Source organism: Berghia stephanieae, chromosome 4 (assembly GCF_034508935.2).
Source record: "Berghia stephanieae isolate SIO BIC M18660-M18661 chromosome 4, UCSD_Bste_1.3, whole genome shotgun sequence".
NCBI lineage: Eukaryota > Metazoa > Mollusca > Gastropoda > Nudibranchia > Aeolidiidae > Berghia > Berghia stephanieae.
Window position 1 is genome coordinate 26,103,712 of NC_088363.1, and position 19,886 is coordinate 26,123,597.

General features: G+C 37.0%; 1 protein-coding gene across 5 annotated transcripts in view; it reads left to right on the forward strand.

Moving 5' to 3' along the window:
* The window catches only part of LOC144970319 (urease subunit alpha-like), a 39,357-nt gene extending 19,471 nt beyond the window's left edge, over positions 1–19,886 (forward strand). For all 5 annotated transcript variants that reach the window (XM_078909824.1, XM_078909825.1, XM_078909829.1 and 2 more), the window contains 18 exons: positions 326–405; positions 837–951; positions 1,098–1,184; positions 2,763–2,849; positions 3,879–4,004; positions 5,517–5,579; positions 7,036–7,244; positions 8,388–8,510; positions 9,416–9,497; positions 10,444–10,574; positions 10,918–11,031; positions 11,324–11,438; positions 11,784–11,873; positions 13,133–13,231; positions 16,164–16,263; positions 17,127–17,233; positions 17,914–18,037; positions 18,895–19,886. In XM_078909824.1, the coding sequence (XP_078765950.1) occupies positions 326–405; positions 837–951; positions 1,098–1,184; positions 2,763–2,849; positions 3,879–4,004; positions 5,517–5,579; positions 7,036–7,244; positions 8,388–8,510; positions 9,416–9,497; positions 10,444–10,574; positions 10,918–11,031; positions 11,324–11,438; positions 11,784–11,873; positions 13,133–13,231; positions 16,164–16,263; positions 17,127–17,233; positions 17,914–18,037; positions 18,895–19,007 (1,965 nt within the window). In that variant the 3' untranslated portion in view covers positions 19,008–19,886. The remainder of the gene's footprint in view (positions 1–325; positions 406–836; positions 952–1,097; positions 1,185–2,762; positions 2,850–3,878; positions 4,005–5,516; positions 5,580–7,035; positions 7,245–8,387; positions 8,511–9,415; positions 9,498–10,443; positions 10,575–10,917; positions 11,032–11,323; positions 11,439–11,783; positions 11,874–13,132; positions 13,232–16,163; positions 16,264–17,126; positions 17,234–17,913; positions 18,038–18,894) is intronic.

Sequence of the window (19,886 nt, forward strand, 5' to 3'; positions counted from 1 at the left end):
ATTGAGTTAGTTGACGAAAATGATTAATTCCACTTTTGAATAGTATTTTCAAGGTGATGAAACGCACATACAATAAAGAATCATGCGAGAAGCTGTCTTTGTTTGTTTCTTTTTTTTCAGAAAAAAATTCTTAAACAACTTCGCTTTAACCTTTACTCAAGGGTCTGGGTATTAGGGATTCCTAAAACTTTGCTCTTGTCGAAGCCAAGTCGTATATTATTATTTATAACTGTAGGCTACTTAGACAAAAGAGCCAAACTATATATTGTTGACCAAGGAAGCATTGCATGTATACAGCAAGCATGATATTATATTTTGTTTACAGAATATTCCAGCTGGGACAGCCGTACGCTTTGAGCCTGGTATGACTAAAACTGTCAGCCTGGTTAACATTGGAGGAGCCGGGTAAGTTTTGGTTATAGCAACAGTTTTTGTTGACGCCTTAGGAGTTAATACACGAAACATTCAATTTCCTATAATATTTTGTCGCAAAGTTGAAATTACTTTTGATTTGGTTTAGTTCTTATCTATTTACAACTGATGATAACCTATCATTACCATCACTCTCAATTTTGCAAGCTCAGACTTCAACGATTTACAACACATGAGTTCTGAAACGGTCTTAGAACATTTCCAATGCTCACACGAATCAAAATGATAATTCACAGCTCTTTTTTTTCTAACAGTATTGTATCGAATGTACTTTAGCTTACATTCTTGGATAAGAAGTTTATCAGATATTATTTTTGTTCCTCATTTGAAATTTGGGATTTTGTTGATTCTAACTTTATAGAACATGACAATTATTCAGTTAAGTTGTTATCTACCTCTCCCAGGATAATTCGAGGAGGAAACGGCTTATGTGACGGTCCTGTGTCCGATTTCTCTATCTTGGATGAGGCTATGGTCAGAGTCGAAGTTAAAGAGTTTGGCAACAAAATTCAGACAACGGTGAGTTGATGATGCTGTTTGTCAATGGGGTCAATTTATATTATTATAATTAATCCGTACAATTTAGACTACCTAACCCTTTTATGTGGAACTTGTTATAATATTATCCAAACCAGCAACCATCCTTACTGTCTACATATTTTCAGGACCTGGAGGATGAAGCCTACACGAAGCCTTGTACCATGCCACGACATCTCTACGCACACACCTATGGTCCCACACTAGGAGATAAGGTCAGTTTCAACGATCTAAAGCTCAGAGGATAGATAATCCACTCATTTCATTAAACCATGCTGGACGAAACACTCCTGTTTTTAACGAAAGTCATTATGGAATCATTATCGGGCTATGATACTGCAAATAATGCAAAGATGACTATTATGTTACACAAATTCAACAAATACTTTAGATCACTATTTTGGAATTATCAATATGACATTAAATTTTATATATTGCTCTAAATAAATATTAATATCTTAGATTTTAGACTCGCTTTACGTTCTAAGCATGTGAATAAGATGTACTCCGCTTCCTCTATTAATTTCATGCGGTTCTTAAGGGTGGGGGGGGGGGGCGACATTAAAAATGATGAAAATTGACCCAGTTTGCTAAAATTAGATTTTGGTGGGATGTTGTCATGTGACCATTTGTCTGCTTAAAAATTTGCATGAGAGCTTCATCTTCAGTTTTTTTTTCTACTCAAAATAACTTATTTTGTGACCCATGGTATGGTTACATCCATGCCCATTTAAGGCAAATAGTTTTCTACAAAGATTATGGTCTGTGCAGCTGGAGAGGCAAACCCATATTACATTTCGAAGACACTTCAAAAAAAGCAAAGTAACGTGACTCGACTTCTAAATGCCGTTTTCATGCTCTTTTGTTTTTGATATTGGTTGATTTGGTCTCGCAGTGTTATTGTACTCTGTGCAAACAATGCTTAGTTGGTTTTTAATAGCGCTTTGAGGTTTCGACGACAGGGGCTATAGAATCATCATCATCACCATCATCATCATCATCATCATCATCATCATCATGATGATGATCATCATCATAATCATCATCATTAATATTATTACCTGGTATCCTGATAAACGTTTTAATCATCTATTCACAAAGTGGTGCCATTTTACATCCTCTTAATTGAAAACGAAATATCACGATTGATTCAAAAAGACTGGGATCCTCCCTCCAACAAGTCATTTTTGTCACCACACTGGATAACAGTATTTAGATGCAGATGCGCATGCACACTGTCGTACTCTGGAAACTTCGCGAAGTCCCAGGTTTGAGAGTTTTTTTTTCCAAGATGAGGGTCTTTTAAATCGATCGAATTTTAAAATATGGGTTTTTCCAGAGTATGGCAGAATACGCCTTTTAATAGCCACGCAAAACTTTATTGTCATCCCTTCTACCATCGTTGGTTATACTTCATGACAGTGTCGAGTTTACGAAGGTTTGACGAGTAGTGGGTCATTTTAACTAGTTAACTTGTCGTACTATGAAAAAAAAATCGTATTTAATAATTTGGCCGGAAAACTCGTCCTTCAAATATCGATCGATTTAAACGACCCTCTCAAACCCCGGACTTCGCAAAACTACAACGGGGATGAATCCTTTGTGACGCCAACCAAGCACTTAATAGCATCCAGCATCAAGTTAGGATGAAAAGCGTTTTAAAAAAAACAAACAACGTGTGTGCACGTCACAATGAGTTATTTCCTAAAATATAATATTATTATGTCAGAGATTTAAAAAAAATATCCGAATGAAATTTTATTTTCTTGTTTTTGTTTTGTTTTTTCTTTTAGGTTCGACTGGGCGATACAAGTCTAAGGATTGAAGTAGAACAAGATTTCACCGTTTACGGGGATGAGTGCAAGTTTGGAGGAGGGAAGGTGAATACTAATTTGTAGTAGCCCACCGTATCAAAACGGTTAGATGTCAGGGTGTTCGTGGCACTTAAAATCAAAGTTAAAATACATACCTTTAATTTGGAGCGAGTTTTCATTCTCAAAGGTTAAAAGAAAAACCCTTCAGTTTACTAATTCTCACCATTTTGATTTATAACTAGATTTTCTTAATTTTGTTCTTTCCGACGTTATACCGGAATGATACGATGAGTTACATTTAAACACTTTGGGTTATCGTTCATGCACAACACCCCCCCACCCCCCACAATAAATTATAATATTTCATGTATTATCCACGCTTGCCACATGAATCTGGAGCTAAATTTCCATTTCTTAAAATAGAAATCAATTAATTTTTAAGCGCCCTCTTTGTACTAGCATTCTCATTTTATCCTTCATTGTCAATAGCTAGAAATTCGTTCATACATGAGCTTTATAACGACGTTATGTACTTAAGACGTATGGGTCAGAGTTTTGCTGTGTCGTGAACGGTTTTCTACATCTTGTACACGATAGGGAAATTATAGGAAATAATAAAGATAAAGTCCCCACCGAAGTGGGCGTTATCCATTATGTAAAGGGCATGGTGGTTAAAAAATGCCATGTACCAAGGCATCACGCGAATAGTCCGGGTATGTTCGTACGGTAATAAAAACATAAAAAAATCAGAGTCAACACTTGACTAATTTCAATCAACAATCCATTATCAATATCGTGGTAAGAAGAGCTTGGAAAATGAAGGCAACCCCGTTGAGGCATCACAAACTCATGGGAAGAAACAACACACAACAGTGAATGGAACTCACAGTGACATCCAAGGTTACCCAACATGAAAACAATTTACAACTCAATAGCCAAACAACAACATACTGGAACACATTGAAACACAACAATAAATACGTCCCACAGCTGTCATTGCCACACATCTGTCCAATGGCCAAGCTCAACAATTCTTGATTTGGTTACAAGGTCCCATTCGACCACATACACCATAATACTTTCTTATTCTATCAGGTGTTACGTGATGGAATGGGTCAATCGTGTGGTTTGAGGCCGGGAGAATCTCTGGACACGGTCATCACAAATGCTCTAATCTTGGACGCAATCACTGGAGTTGTGAAGGCCGATATTGGTATCAAGGTATTGACTCATTCTCTCTACATGTAATAGAGATGTTTTTAATTTATTCACACCTCGTCAGGTCAAGCAGTTTATTAGAGATTTATAAGAAAAGAAAGACTTATTTAAAAAATCAATTCTAAGAAGTTATATTTATGTAAAAACATAATCTGTTTCAAAATACCTCAGTAAATACTTTTCATTTTTATTTCATTTATCTTGTTGAATCATCGCCATCCATTGACCAATATATAACGTCACAATAAATGACCAAAAGAAACTGTTATTTGTATAAAATAGTGCAACCATTTACCTTTGTTTCATTTAAAATTCCTAACAACGACTCACTTTCACTTTCTTTTGGTAATCGCCGCTTTGTATTTTGTCGTTGTTTTAAAGGAAGTGTCAGGCTGTGCGTACTCTAAGGCTACGATCTGACGCAGTCTTGTATTGAAGATGCTGATAGAACGTGAGATTACTGCTCACAATTTCTGGCTTTCAAACCAATAACAATTGGATTCAGTAGTCTATTGTCACGCCGCCCGGCAACGGCGGCCATCTTGGTTCTAAACAAAGAAAATCATTACTTTTTATTCTTCATACTGGCTAGAACTTTTCATATGCCTTGTGATCAGTATGTGTAAAAGTCAAAACATGATCAAATTTATGTGTTTTTTTCCCCTCTCGATACGCTTTTATGCTCGCCGGGGAAATATTTCATACGGGGGTCCGCCATTGTTCCGATAGTTTAGAGTCAGTGTTACTAAGTTACCATGCGTCATAAGGAAGGAAGTGACGTTACTACGACTGTTGAAGAGTATTAATTCCTGCTGTTACTACCACAGAAACTCTTTAAAAAACAAACCTTTAGCTGCTTCAACTCTGATCAAATATTGTAATCAAGGTTCAGCTCTCAGATTGGCAGGCAACTATAGATAATTCGAAGTTGACGGCACTCAGGTCTTTGTTATTGTTTTTTTTTGCCATCCGCGTTTATGAGTAATTCTCACTAAACTGTATTAACCTGACTATAAACGTTCAAGGTTACACATATCTAGTATCTATAGATTAGTGTGCGCTTGGCTTAGAAGCTCATAACATTGCCATCCGGAAGTATAACGGACCAACACACAAAACTTTGTGTAATCTTGAACGTTCATAGTCTGGTTAACACAATTTTGTGAGAATTACTCATAAACGCGGATGGCAAAAAGTAATAACAAAGACCTGAGTGACGTCATAAGTTAATGAGAACATAACATATCGCTTAACGGGCGGTTTAAAACAATAACAAAGAACAGAGCGACGTCCCTTCATTCTATTAACGCTCTGCTTTTAAATAAAATACTCACAACATCCGCCGGATATAATGTACCAACACACAAAATTATGTGTAACTTTGAGCGTTTAGAGTCTGATTGATACAATTTAGTGAGATCTTATCTTTAAAATGGCTGTCTAAAAAAATAAAAAAATAGAAAAAGAGCTGAGTGACGTCAACTTCATTCTTTCCATACATTATGTCTTCTACAGAACGGAATGATTGCCGGCATTGGGAAGGCTGGGAACCCTGACGTCATGAACGGCGTGCATAAGGTAGGACATATTACCGTGTTAAGATTTGTAAACTTGCCGAACAAGATGGTGCTGATGATAAAGATTGATAATAATGATGATATTGATGATGATGATGATGATGATGATAAATATTGATGGTGATGCGGATGATGATGATGACGATGATAATGATGACGATGACCTCGCGAGGTTCCAAGTTTGAGAGTTTTAGCCAAGATGGAAGTCATTTCAATCGATCGATATTTGAAGGACAAGATTTCTGGCCAAATTTTTAAATACGTTAACTGGTAAAAGGGGGAAAATAATTCAACTATAAACGACTGTTAGTTTATATTCTAAAATACGGAAATCGCAATAAGACAAGCCCTGTGCCATTTGTATTCGCATTCGGAAAACAGCTCAAGTTGTTTTTTTTTTAACTTAAGATTGAACATTTGGCTTTTCATACATCATTGTTTACTTTAAATCTATTCTCTGTGTACGCTGGTGGGTCGTCATTGAGGGACCTCAACTTCCAATTTTTGAAATTCCGGCCCACCTACAAACTTACCCTCCCCCTTTCATAAAGTAACATGCATTGCCCAAGTTGATTCCTGCGTGACTTTACAATAGGAAACAAAAGCGTCTTGTCCAAAAACTGGTTCCAATCTCATTGGAAGTGTAAAACAACTCTTTCTGAGGACTGGATACATACCTTGTGTGATTGATTGTCTAGTTTTAGAATGATGGCAGCTTAATTTCTAGTCTAAATAGTATGGTGGTCGTCAATACAGATCATTTATCCCCGCTGCCTGGACATCCTGTTACTAAAATTATTATGCCACCTTATGATTCAATATGTAAGCGTTTCATTATTAGTCATCCGAAGGACTGGCTGCTTACACACTTCACAGGAGTTTAGAACCTGTTGGATAGAAGATGTGACGTCAAGCTTTCTCTGCTCTAGTGAGGTTTTTCTTTCTTGAATGCATTGTCCGAGTTAATTCAAGAGTGACCTAGTTTATAGGCAAGGATTTGTGTGGTTCAAAAGGGTAGCCTAAGAGACAAATTTTCCTGTTTGACATAATAAGTGACTCAAATGACCTTCTTGAGAAAGAGATGAAGCAGTGTGAATATGCAAGGCGAAAGCGTAGAAATATGCTTATAATATGTGACCGACTGAGTCAATCTGTACTAGAAAATTAGGTTTAAACGTCAAAAGGATTGGAATAAGAAGATATATTTTTTCCCTCGAACTTTAAGAAAGAAAACAAACTTTCCTCAACAAAGGCATTCAAATTTTCTCTTGTCTAATGAGTTCAGCTTAAAATATAATTTTATGTGTCCGATTTCCTGCGTGCTTTGTCTGTCGGCTGACGAAGGTCAAGGGCCTAAACATCGTGTTTTTGTATTGTTCTACATTATGAGCCATACTAAATAAACTCTTGTTATTTTTGTTACTCTTTGTACATAAAATATTCATTTTTTCTAATAGAACTTAATAGTCGGTGCGTGTACAGAAGCCATAGCTGGAGAGGGTTTGATAGTGACAGCTGGTGCCATTGATACACACGTTCACTTCATCTGTCCTCAACTCATCGCAGAGGCCATTGCCGCTGGGAGCACCACTCTGATTGGAGGCGGCACTGGTCCAGCGACTGGCACCAACGCTACCACCTGTACGCCCGGGGCTAATCACATCAAGTAAGGATGGTCAAACTAGCTGCTTTATCTGGTGGAACTGTTTCATTTACATCTATCTAGATGATCATACTGGGTTGTGGCTGTAAACACGAATGCAAATAAAATTGATAGAGATGAATAGTAAAAGCAGTCTGAAGTAGTTCCTTCCTTTTTTTTGTTATTTATTTTCCCACTTCTTAGCGTTGTTAGGCCCATGGGAGTTGATCTTAAGCTTTTATATGGTACAATATCCACTATATCTGCTCAAACACTTTACAAGTGATCCCAAGCCGATAGAGACACTAAACATATTATAGGGAGGTATAGCGAGGAGTCATGACGCTTTTACAATTTTTTTCTCGATATAGATAACGTTGTTACCGGCCAGGTACTCATTTTACACCGGGCTTGGTATGGTGAGAGAATGTGAGTAAAGACCTTTTCCAAGGACTCAACTTTGCGCCGCCAAGAGTAGGGCTGGAACAAAGGGACCTACCGGTCTGAAGGTAAGTTGCCATACCACAAGGTGACACAACGGCACACGTTTATTGCGTTTATTTCAGCATTGCTTTGCTTACCATCAGATATATAGTTAGTCTATAGAAATGATCTGCAATAGACCTAATAAACCCAGCTTCCCAAATACGTTAACCTGGACAAAAGGGCCAGTTTGACACCTTAGTATGGTATTCACTTCCTACTGAGTTTGACATGAGGCTTGGGGATTTCACCTTGCTGTTGCTTATTTTGTGGAGCTGCTGCGGCTCATATCTTGTTTATTTCATTCCTCCTTTGAAACAAATTCAAAAGACAAATTTCTCCTTTGGGGATGACTAATTAGAGACTATTTCTATAATTGTTTTATTTTGTTATAAGGAATTTGATAGATGTTTTTAATAACAGGAAATAAAATGAGTGGAAAAGTGCCAGAAGAAAAAAGAGAAGAAAAACTTCGCGGCCAGCGGAGTTGTCGTAACGGTAAGGTCGTGGGTTCGAGCCCCCATCGCCGCGAAGTTTTTATTCTCTATTGTCTTCTTGCACTTTTCTACTCCTACTTTTCCTGTTATTATCAACATAAGTGCCCGATCCACTCACTTTTCTGAATAAATGTTTTAAACCTCCATGACGCGCCCTCTCTTTATTTGAATAATTTTAATTCATCAGACATATGCTACAGAGTACGGATGCCTTCCCAGTCAATATTGGGCTGACTGGAAAAGGAAATACGACCAACGCCGATGAGATTCCGGCAGAGTTGATGGAGCAGATAAAGGCGGGGATCATGGGGTAAGTAGTAGTCTCTTAGCGGGGATCATGGGGTAAGTAGTAGTCTCTTAGCGGGGATCATGGGGGTAAGTAGTAGTCTCTTAGCGGGCATCATGGGGTAAGTAGTAGGCTCTTAGCGGGGATCATGGGGTAAGTAGTAGTCTCTTAGCGGGGATCATGGGGTAAGTAGTAGTCTCTTAGCGGGGATCATGGGGTAAGTAGTAGTCTCTTAGCGGGGATCATGGGGTAAGTAGTAGTCTCTTAGCGGGGATCATGGGGTAAGTTGTAGTCTCTTAGCGGGGATCATGGGGTAAGTAGTAGTCTCTTAGTGGGGATCATGGGGTAAGTAGTAGTCTCTTAGCGCATACAGAGCCAGAGTTTATTAATTCAGATAATGTACAGTGTAACAGACAATGGCTATTGCTCCCTATAGTCTGGATTAACCTTTGGCCCCGACAAAATTAGTTTTCACAGGATGTAGATTTCAAACAGTAAACATTTTCAATAAATTTAGCAAAAATAACTTTAATTTTTAGATTAATTTTTTAAATTTTCATATAGGTATCTTGTAGTCGTTGTTGTTTTAACTTAATTTTGTTATCGATGAACATTAGGGAATGAAACGTTGAAAGAGTGAGCTCAGAAAGGATTGAATTAACATTCAAATTGCATGGCTTCCCTCCTCCCTTTATCAGTACTCCGTTTTCCTTTTGAAGAATAAATTTAGCCTCCATTTCTCACTTTGCGTTGCTATACTGCGGCTGACATTCGCTTATATCTTGTCAATTATTGTCACATTCGGAATATGTTCAATGAATTTAATTCAATTATACTTTAAAAAAAAAGTTTCATTTTATTTGACCTATATTACCATAGCAAAAGCATAGAAACACATTAAATAACAAGTTTGTTGAATTTCTTTTCAGATTTAAACTACACGAGGACTGGGGCAGCACCCCGGCTGCTATCGACACATGCTTGAGAGCGGCTGACACCGCGGATATTCAGGTAAGGCACTTTTCTAATGGAGTTTGAAATGCTTCCACAATAGGCTTCAACAGCCATGACGTCACTTCCCTCGTAATGACGCATGGTAACTTAATAACTGGCTCTAAACTATCAGAACAATGGCGGACGCCCTTATGAAATATTTCTCCGACGAGCATAAACGTGTATCCATAGGAGAAAGACATTATAAATAGGACCACGTTCTGACTTTTATACATTCTGATCACATGACATATGAAAAGTTCTAGCCAGCATGAAGATTAAAAAGTACCGATTTTCTTTGTTTAGAACGACGGTGCTCACCGTTGCTGGGCGACGTGACACCAGACTATTGAAGCCAATTGATATAACCGTCGTCACCACTACCATCACCGCATATGACCCTTAAAGATGCTAAAGCGGAGTTGCTACGTTTTTACCCCCCTTTTTAAAAAAATCTCACAAATTACGTTGATTCTTAGATGCCAGGACTGTATTTCTTTCAAATCATAGTTTCCTGCATTAATTAATTAGGCTTTACCTAACTTTACTTAACCTTCAACACAGTCCGAGTCGCATCATTGTTACTTCTCTCTACGTAAAAGTTGTGGGATCAAATGTCAGATTAGATTAAAATCGATTCCTGCCTGTAAAGGATTACGCTATAAATTAAAACGTTAAAGATTTGAACAAATGTGTCTGAAGCAGTGCCAAAAAAGCAAGCAAGAAAAATAAACAAGATAAAAAAAATCCCCCAAAAATCAGTCTTCCCCAACTGGGGATCGAACATCAATCGAGGACGTCTGATTTTTTGGGATGTTTTATTTTGGGTCTTTTCTTTCTTACTCTGTTTTGAACTGTTTCATGCACACTTTTTTCCCCCAATTTTTATCTTATAACAAAAATCCTGCTCCCTAGCTTGTCAAACGAAACCGTTGAAAGTTTTGAAACCGTTTCCTTTTACCAGGTGATGATCCATACAGATACTCTAAACGAGTCAGCTTGTGTAGAAAGTACAATTGCGGCCTTCAATGGACGATGTATTCACACATATCACACAGAGGGGGCAGGCGGAGGACATGCTCCAGATATTATCAAGTAAACTTAGAGAATAAATAAACGATATATATATATATATATATATATATATATATATATATATATATATATATATATATATATATATATAAATTATAAAAATAAAAATCAGGAAATAATAGTTACCTGTTGGTAAAAGGAGCTATTCATAAAATAATCTAAGTATAATTTTATTCAACTTCATTCCTAAATATATGATAGAAATAAAATGAATACCTGACAGAACTGATTAGTTAATGTGACTTTTACTTATCAAGTTGACTTTATACTATTTTGTGCTTTTAGTCGTTTCTGGGCTCATTATTGAAAAGCGAGATGAAGTTGATCTTTCTTCGATTCACAGAGTTTGTAGCTTGCCTAACGTCCTGCCATCCTCAACCAACCCAACTCGTCCGTACACTGTCAACACTTTGGAGGAACACATGGACATGCTGATGGTGTGCCATCACTTAGACAGGTTAGTACATAATATGGATTGCATTATCGTTATTGTTTTAAATTTTGATTTTAGAGTAGATGGAGCTGTTGATGTGGTTACCTCTTTTGCCACCGCCGCTGTTGTTGTTGTCGTTGTTGGCGTATTGTAACAATGTTAACACTCTGGAAAACAGGATAACGGGGTACTCGTTTTAGCTGATGCAGCTGTTGATTCATTTGCCTATGTTGCTGCTGCTTTTGTGTTGTTGTATTTTGTTGTTTACGCTGTTGTTGTTATTGTTGATAAAGAAAGATGTTGGATTTTTTTCCAGGAATCTGAGAGAAGACGTTGCATTTGCCGAGTCTCGAATCCGTGCCGAGACAATCGCCGCGGAGGACATCCTGCATGATATTGGTGCTCTCAGTATGATGGGATCTGACTCGCAAGTAAGTGGAAGGTTTTGTCGAATTCAAAGGACTATTATCATGTAAAATAGAACCGATTTCCCTTACGAAGAAAATACACGTCTTTAAAATTTAGATCATTGCTCAATATAATATGCGACTTATTGGTTATGATGGTGATGATCAAGATCATCATCATCACCATCATCTTTAATAATACTATTCCTATCATAAACAAATTAATCATAATGTTATTGATATTGTTATAACATGATCCCATGACCATGCGATCACTGATAAATTCTAGTGTCAACAACTATAGCTCTTCTTTTCATCATGTAATCCATATCTTTTCCCTGCACCCCCGCATCCCCTTTTTCCACCAAGGCCATGGGTCGAATAGGAGAGGTAATCACAAGAACGTGGCAGACAGCAGACAAGATGAAAGTGTTCAGGGGAAAACTTCCTGGAGAAAAGGTGAGGCCACTTTAGTTTTGTGCTTACGGAGCTTCTTACATGGCGCAATATCCACTAAATGTGCTCAAAAGCGCTTTACAAGGGTTCCAGCAACAGCAACTCTTAATATGTGGGACGTGACATGACGCATATTGGGTGATATATTTTTTTTATTGACAGACACAAACTGTTACAGATGAGGTACTCATCTCGCACTTGAGTTTTTAAAGACTTAAAAATTTAAAGACTAAAAACCTTCCAGCAGCATAGCATTCACTGTTTCAAAGATTCAACATTGCATTGGCCAGAGAAGGGATTCGAACCAGGGATCAACTGCTGTAGGCGACGGTTATAACATAAAACCATAAATCTCAAGCTTGTTTGGAAAATTACAAAATAATGATATTATACATGACGCACTGACGAGCGACGCAGTGTCTTTTCATGCAACAAAGTCAGCGATGTTGTGATATGTGATAACGACTGCATAACATAAAATTGTTGGGTTGGTCACTTTCCATACATTACCCCTCTCAAGTCAAGTGTAAATGAGTATACAGCTACAAACATTGACGGTTGTTGTAAGAAGGCTTGGATAAAAAAAATAGCCGGCTAGCAGACTTAGTGAAATGCAAATTTTGTTCCATATGTTTTCCTAGAAGAATGAATGAAGTAAAAGAATGTTTAGTTCTTTGGGCATGGTGTAGTCCTGGAAATACGTCATAATTTCACAGCTAATACCAACACATACACTCATTTGGCCAAACGCATCTCAAGATGTTGTAACATGTGTTAAGTCAGTGAAGCCGGATGGTAGCTTGACAATCCATTCAAGTAGAGACTGTCAATGACTTGATGCTACTCTTAAAAATTGAAACTAGTCCAACAAAAAGCTGGAAATTATCGTTTGATTTTTTTACAAGTAAGATAATAATGTATGAAAACTATAGACTAAGTATCTAATTCAATTTCCATGGTATGAATGGGTTAAAGAGAAGAAAAAAAAAAACATCTGCCCAAACGCAGATGTATAAACTCCTGTCCTTCACGCACGAGTCAAAACCTATTATTATGTACAATGGAAGTTGATAAAAAAGGCAATGACCCCTGTATAATTTACAAACTTTACTAGGAATTGTGACCCCCTCGACAACAAAATGTATACATTTTATTTGTTTCATCACCGCTATGTCTGGCACTGTACAAGGTTCATCTAAATCACATGGGCATTGTAAAGAGATCTGTTTCTTTATCGCCCATTTTCATATCTATCAATACAGGGTGACAGTGACAATTTGAGAGCAAAACGTTACATAGCCAAGTACACCATCAACCCAGCTATCACCCACGGGTTGTCCAATCTGATTGGTTCCATTGAGGTAAGAATGTTTAGAGTGACCGATATTGAGAAAATAGTAGGGGAGTGCCGGAGGACAATAGAAAGGCCGGAAAACAATAAAGAATAAAAAATTAGGTGGTAACCACTTTTAAAAAACTCTCTCCTTACCGATCATTTTCCGGATTTTCCGAACACGTCTTACCCATCCGACATGCACATGCACAAACATGCACAAACTCTAAATCAAACGGAACATAATATAGATGCAGTACACAATGTTGTTCAACAAAACAAGCTGTCCAACACAGCATTACGTTTTCATTACAATAACAAAATTTTCTTCAAATGTCTTGATGTACACAAGAAATCAGAATGAGAAAAATGTTGGTTGTATCGTAACGAATGTGTTTTTTTAACAGAAGAAATTTTGTTTACACCAGAATTTTCCTCCCGTGCAGTGTGTATCGTGTTGAACTAATGTAAGGGACAGAGTCTATGACAATTGTATTGTCTTGATAGGAGATTGTGTTCATAACCGATTATTTCCCTTGGGTTGTATCCACTAGGAGACCAATGAACTAGATTGTGAATAACATAATTTAGGCCATAAGAGCTCACTGGTTTCTGAAGTTTACAAAACTAAAATCCCATACATCCCCAAAAACAAAATTTAAACAAAAACAAACTAAAAACAACCTCTCCACAAACACAAAACAAATTCAAACACCAAAAAAAAAAAAAAAACCCAAAGAAAAAAACCAAGAAAAAAAACAACGATTCAAACAAAATAAAAATAAAAATATAAACTACAACAACAACATCAACAAAAAATAAGAATAACATAAAGCGATATAACAGGTTTTGGCAGTTAGCCCATTGTGGCCCTTACATTTGTTTACATATCAAGGGAAAAAATGGGGTTTACTTCTTTCTGGAACAATCCACGAATAAAACCGCACAACTTTATTTGGTGATGATAACACGGTCCAAGTTATTCTGCATTTCCATTCCATTTTCTTCCCGCATCGTTGATTACATATAATTACAAGGGTAGACTAAAAAGTCGACGCCTCTCTTGCATTAAAAAAAAAAAAAAACTATAGATAGAATGCGCTTGGCCAAGGAGTTCACAACATTGCCATCCGGATATATAGCGGACGAACACACAAAACTCTGTGTAACCATGAACTTTTATAGTCTCGTTAATACACTTCAGTGAGAACAACTCACAAACGCGGATGGCAAAATATAACAACAAACGCTTGACTGACGTCATCTTCGAACTATCTATAATAGGTTCGAGACTGACAAAGGTATCAGCACAAAGCTCAGTTTATGTCCTTTCCGTTTATCACTTTAAATGTCAGCATAGTCACCGTTCCCATCCACACAGCGCCGCCAACGACGCACCCGTTATTACATCCCGTCGAAGAGGAATTCACAAGGCAAACTTCGACACTACCGAGTCACCTCCGACTACACCTCACCATCACTGCCAAAATTTGCCTCCTTGAGGCGTCTCGAAAATCTTAAGAAAAGAAAATAGTCACTTGAAGCTCAATCGGAACTGTAAGGGCTGTCTTCTAAATCTAGAAAACTTCGTCTTTCAATGTGACCATGCGTTTGTGTGGGGTTTCTTAGTATCAAACGGCACATACCTTTCTGTAACCCAGGATTTTTAAAACAATGTTAAATCCAACTCTTCCCTATGAATTCCACGCCATTGCAAAATGTCTGTTTGTTTTATCCAAGGATTGACTCGGTTAAGTTTGTCAATTTGTCCTTTCTTTGCTTCGCTCGATGCCGTTTATGGACGACCACTGCTAGTCTGCTCATTAATGATGGAGAAGACTGCATCAGTGCCAAAAAAAGCACTTAACCCACCTTTGGATTGCTCAAATACCAATTCACGAGTCATCATAAACACCGTTTCAGCCGTTTATCAATGTTTACGAGTGCACATCTCTCTGCAATAAGGAACTCCGTCACAGCACTCTGTTTATTGCATTAATTTTTTTTCAATCAAGCCTAGTAATTTATCAACTAGGTCCATTTCCATTTCTATCTCTTCTACCATCCACGACGATATGTGAAAAACAATCTCTCTGGTCAATTGTGTTGAAGTTTATCCCCTGTTCCCCAACGTTTAATGAACAGTAAAAGTTGCTTGTTTTGTTAGCATGACTCGAATGTTCAAAAGAATTAATGAATCATTGCACCTCGCCAAGTCACCCCAGCTCATTTCCTCTTACAATATATTTTGTACATATCATTATTATGAAATTATAAATTCCTATGTGCTTGCAATTCAATTTGTTATGCATATATTTGTACATTTCTACATTTCTAAATTAATATTCAATGATATAGCAATTTGAATAGCATTTCAATCTTTTATACTTTGTTTAATTGTTTATTTGCTATATTTGAATATTATTCTCTGTCTTATTTTTAAAGCAGCTAGGCTAGGAATTAAGTATAATATAAATAACTATTAAATAACCTTTCAATTGTTTTCAAGTTCTTCAAAAGCTACCCAGTAAATTCAGAGAATATAAGACTACATGTTCAATTTCACATTTTTAATGATATTATCGTCCCATTCAGCTCTCAGATCTAACAGTAATAATTCATTGAATGTGATTCTCAAGAAATTTAGTCGAGAGATTGTTTGTTTTCAATACCTCCGTTGTTTGGAATCCTCTCTCTATTTCTCTTAAATCGAACTATAATAAATCAGAAACATCCATCATAATAAAGCACTTGTAAATCTATCTGCTCATGAGGTACTCTTTCAAAATTATTTGCAATGTATTGCATTGTTTTAAGGTATTTTAAACATGTTTAGACTTGTATTTCGTTCATCATTTTAGTTTGCCGCCTTGTGGGATTGGATGCTTAACAAATTATTCACATTGTTACTTTCATCATCATAGAATTTTAAAAATGACATTCTGTTTTCTCTGACATAGAAAGGAAAATTGGCTGATCTTGTTCTGTGGTCACCTGCATTCTTTGGAGCTAAACCCGAGATCGTGATAAAAGGCGGGGAGATAATATGGGCTCAGATGGGTAAGTGTGTATAGATAGTATGCGCTTGGCTAAGAAGCTCATAACATTGCCATCCGGAAGTATAACGGACCAACACACAAAACTGTGTGTATCCATGAACTTTTATAGTCGGTTTAATACAGTTCAGTGAGCATAACTCATAACCGCGGATGGCAAAAAACAATAACAAAGACCCGAGTGACGTCATCTTCGAACAATCTATAGCAAGTATACTGTACAATGCGGTTTTTATGTGTTACAAGATGGTGAGATATCACGCATGAGTTCATGTCACAAATCATGTGTATTAATACGAATGAGGGCGAGGAAAACCAAGAAATAAGGAGAAAACGTGAGCTTAAATATCCAATCTCTTTTACCTCTTTCAATTAGATTGCCTATTGGATGTGGTTAGTTCCCCCCCCCCCCCCCCCCCCCCGACCCCCCCCCCCCCCCTCTCCCAGAGATCTGTGTTGCTGATCTGCTATTGGTCAGCGAACATTTATTTTCTGAGAAACACCCACAACTGAGATCGGTATAAAAGCCAGCGCCTGCCCCGGTTGAAATTGTCAAAATGAATTATCATAGATGTCACCGAGTAAGGCAGACACAAGATGGACAGTAGGGTTAATATATAATGTTATCATTCTAAATCCTAATACAATCCAATCATAGTAGTCTACGATCTAATAAAATAAGAATTTATAATTGAATATTCGCTTGTCGAAGTGAGTCACAGACAGTTCCAAGAAAAAGTGACGTCACTTGTACGTGTTTCCGTACTCATGGAAAGTCAAAGTGTTGAGGGTTTATGGAATTATTTTCTGAGACAATACTTAATGAATGATTCTAGTTTTTGTACCATTACTTCTTCCAATTGACAGGTTTGGCCAATGCTTCCATCCCGACTCCAGAGCCAGTAAAACAAAGACAAATGTTTGGTTCATTTGGGGGAGCGGTTGGATCGATCTCTTATGCTTTCGTCAATAAGGTAAGCAATAAATTACAGACGCACAGCACGTCTCCATTTACCTTATTTTCACTTTGGGCGCATATTATGAGCTCAAGATGTTCCGGGACACTACTGAAATCTGAAGTCCTCGAAGTACATGTTGTGTTTGTATGTGTTTGTGTGTGCTTGCGTACGTCTCTCTCTCTCTCTCTCTCTCTCTCTCTCTCTCTCTCTCTCTCTCTCTCTCTCTGTATGTGTTTGTGTGTGTGAGTGTGTGTTTGTGAGCTTATATTCTTATCTGAATATTTGTAAACGTAAATACGTATGTGTGCATATATTCAGTACGTACCATCTCTTTTTCTCTCAAGCGCTGATAAGAGCTAATACTACAGGTGCTTAAAGCTACTTACAGCTTTTTCTTCTTCATCCGCATGAACTAAAAATAGTGTGTTATATTGTAATTTCAAAGCGTGGATTATAGAACTATACGTTCGTTCGAGAATATCTATAAACACTGATGATTAAAAATAAACACGAAATGCATTCTGTGGCATTAGCCTTTCAGATGTTTTCTCCGTGCTCTTTTTCTAATACAAACTAGAGTACGTAATTATTTCCTCTCTATAGCTATGATTTTAAGTTCCCACTATTTTGACCTTAATACTTAATATTGAAAGGCCATTTCCACTATTAATCAACTCTCTTTCTGTTTTCTCTAGGTTTCCTTGGAACTCGACTCACTACATACGTACGACCTTAGAAAACACTTGTACGCCGTCAAGAATTGCCGCACTGTCACCAAGCAAAACATGGTCTTGAATAGTCTATGTCCGGAAATTTCTGGTAATAATGATTAAGATGAAAGAAGTAGAAGTAAAGTCCAATTTGGCTGTTTCTAGAAGCGACTGACGATAGTGATGATGCCAGTGATCTCGAAAGTCAAATTGATGAATCACTTGTTTAGCTTTTTTCGGTATCGGTAAAAAAAAATGCAGAAGTTGTAACTGCCGAGCTACAGGGAAAAAAACAACTCCTAAAAAAAGAAACAAGCAAAATATCCATTATAATGCTATCTCGATTTGAGGCCAAATTGGACTTGAACTCTCTATAGAACCAACACCTTCAATAGAGTGTGAGGTAAAATATCCTGAAAACTGGCTTTAACTTTCTGTCTCTCATTAAAGGAATAGTGCAGTACCTTAAAGTGAAAAAAAAACTAAAATCCCAAATTTCCGGTCATTTTTTACTTTAACCCTCTCCTTACCAACTGTAGGAAAACCGTCACATTCGTTACGATACAACCAACATTTTTCTTATTCAAATTTCTCTTATAAATCATAAAATTTAAAGAAAATGAAGATTGTGTTGTAGAGCATGTTTTGCTAAAGAAATTATGCATCGCAAGAACTTACTGTTTTTGTGCTTGAGTGATAAAAAATATATTTTTGTGTTAGTTGAGTATGAAGTTTTGGGGAATATCCTGAAAATGGCTGGTAAGGGAGAGTTAGTATTAGCGTCCTATCCAAAGGGTAATAAATAATTACTATTGTCCATTTCACACAATAGAAACGGAGATAAACTCAGGCTTCATGGGCATATTGGCTCTGAAAGACTACTTAACTTAAAAATTACTTATCGACATCAGGTAATATGAGGTCTTCTTTTATTTTGTTATTATTTCATGATTCTCTTTCTTCAAGTCGACGCTCAGACTTACAGAGTGACCATACAAGATGACAAGAAAGTTGATGAAGTGTTGACGTGTCCTCCAGCAGACAGATTGTCCCTTGCACAGAGATATTTCTTCTTTTGATGACGTTTGACCATGCCAGTCTTCGGTATAGACCACGCTTTGTCTCAATTTCGCTCAAAACGTTCGTGAGCAAACCACAAAAACAACAATGTCAATCTAATTACATATGTTGAATTATTTTTTTTGTTATGCTCATTACTTTTTTATTTATATTTTACATTTTGAATAGTAACTTAAAACATATCTGTTTGTGTGTGTGTGTGTGTGTGTGTGTGTGTGTGTGTGTGTGTGTGTGTGTGTATGCGTGTGCTCGTGTAACTGGTTAAAATTTGAATTAATATGACACTAAATGTACATAACACAATATTCAGAGTATTTCCGTTTATATTTGTATAGTTATAGTTCGTATCTGTTTCTCAATTTTAAAATTGATGCACATTTGAATAGGACTATGCGAGCTAGATTTAATATTGATGACGAGCAATAAATTAATGCTATGTATGAGCTTTAAAGTGGCAATGTCTAAATGTAGTGCGGCTATGTGGACTTGTGGTTTGACACTCGCCTTCGGATCGGAAGGTCTTGGGTTCGAGTCCCGTTCTCAGCGGCGCATGGTTGAGTCATTGAATAAGGCTCTTTACTCACAATCTCACACCGTACTTATGTATTAAATGAGTACCTTGCCATTTTCTCAGTCGGAATAAAATATATCATATCGCCTTACAGGCGAGATGTCTCGTCCTATTTGTTAAGTGTTGCTGTTGGATCGGGATCCCTTGTAATGCGCTTTGAGCACGTTTAGTGGATATTGAGCCATTTAAATGCCCACGTTTTATGTTTTAAAAAGTATTATTATAACATCACGAGTCCGTAAAGGAAATCATGAGTTTACTATGTTATGGTGTGTAACCGAATTAAAATTTGAAAACAAATCATAAA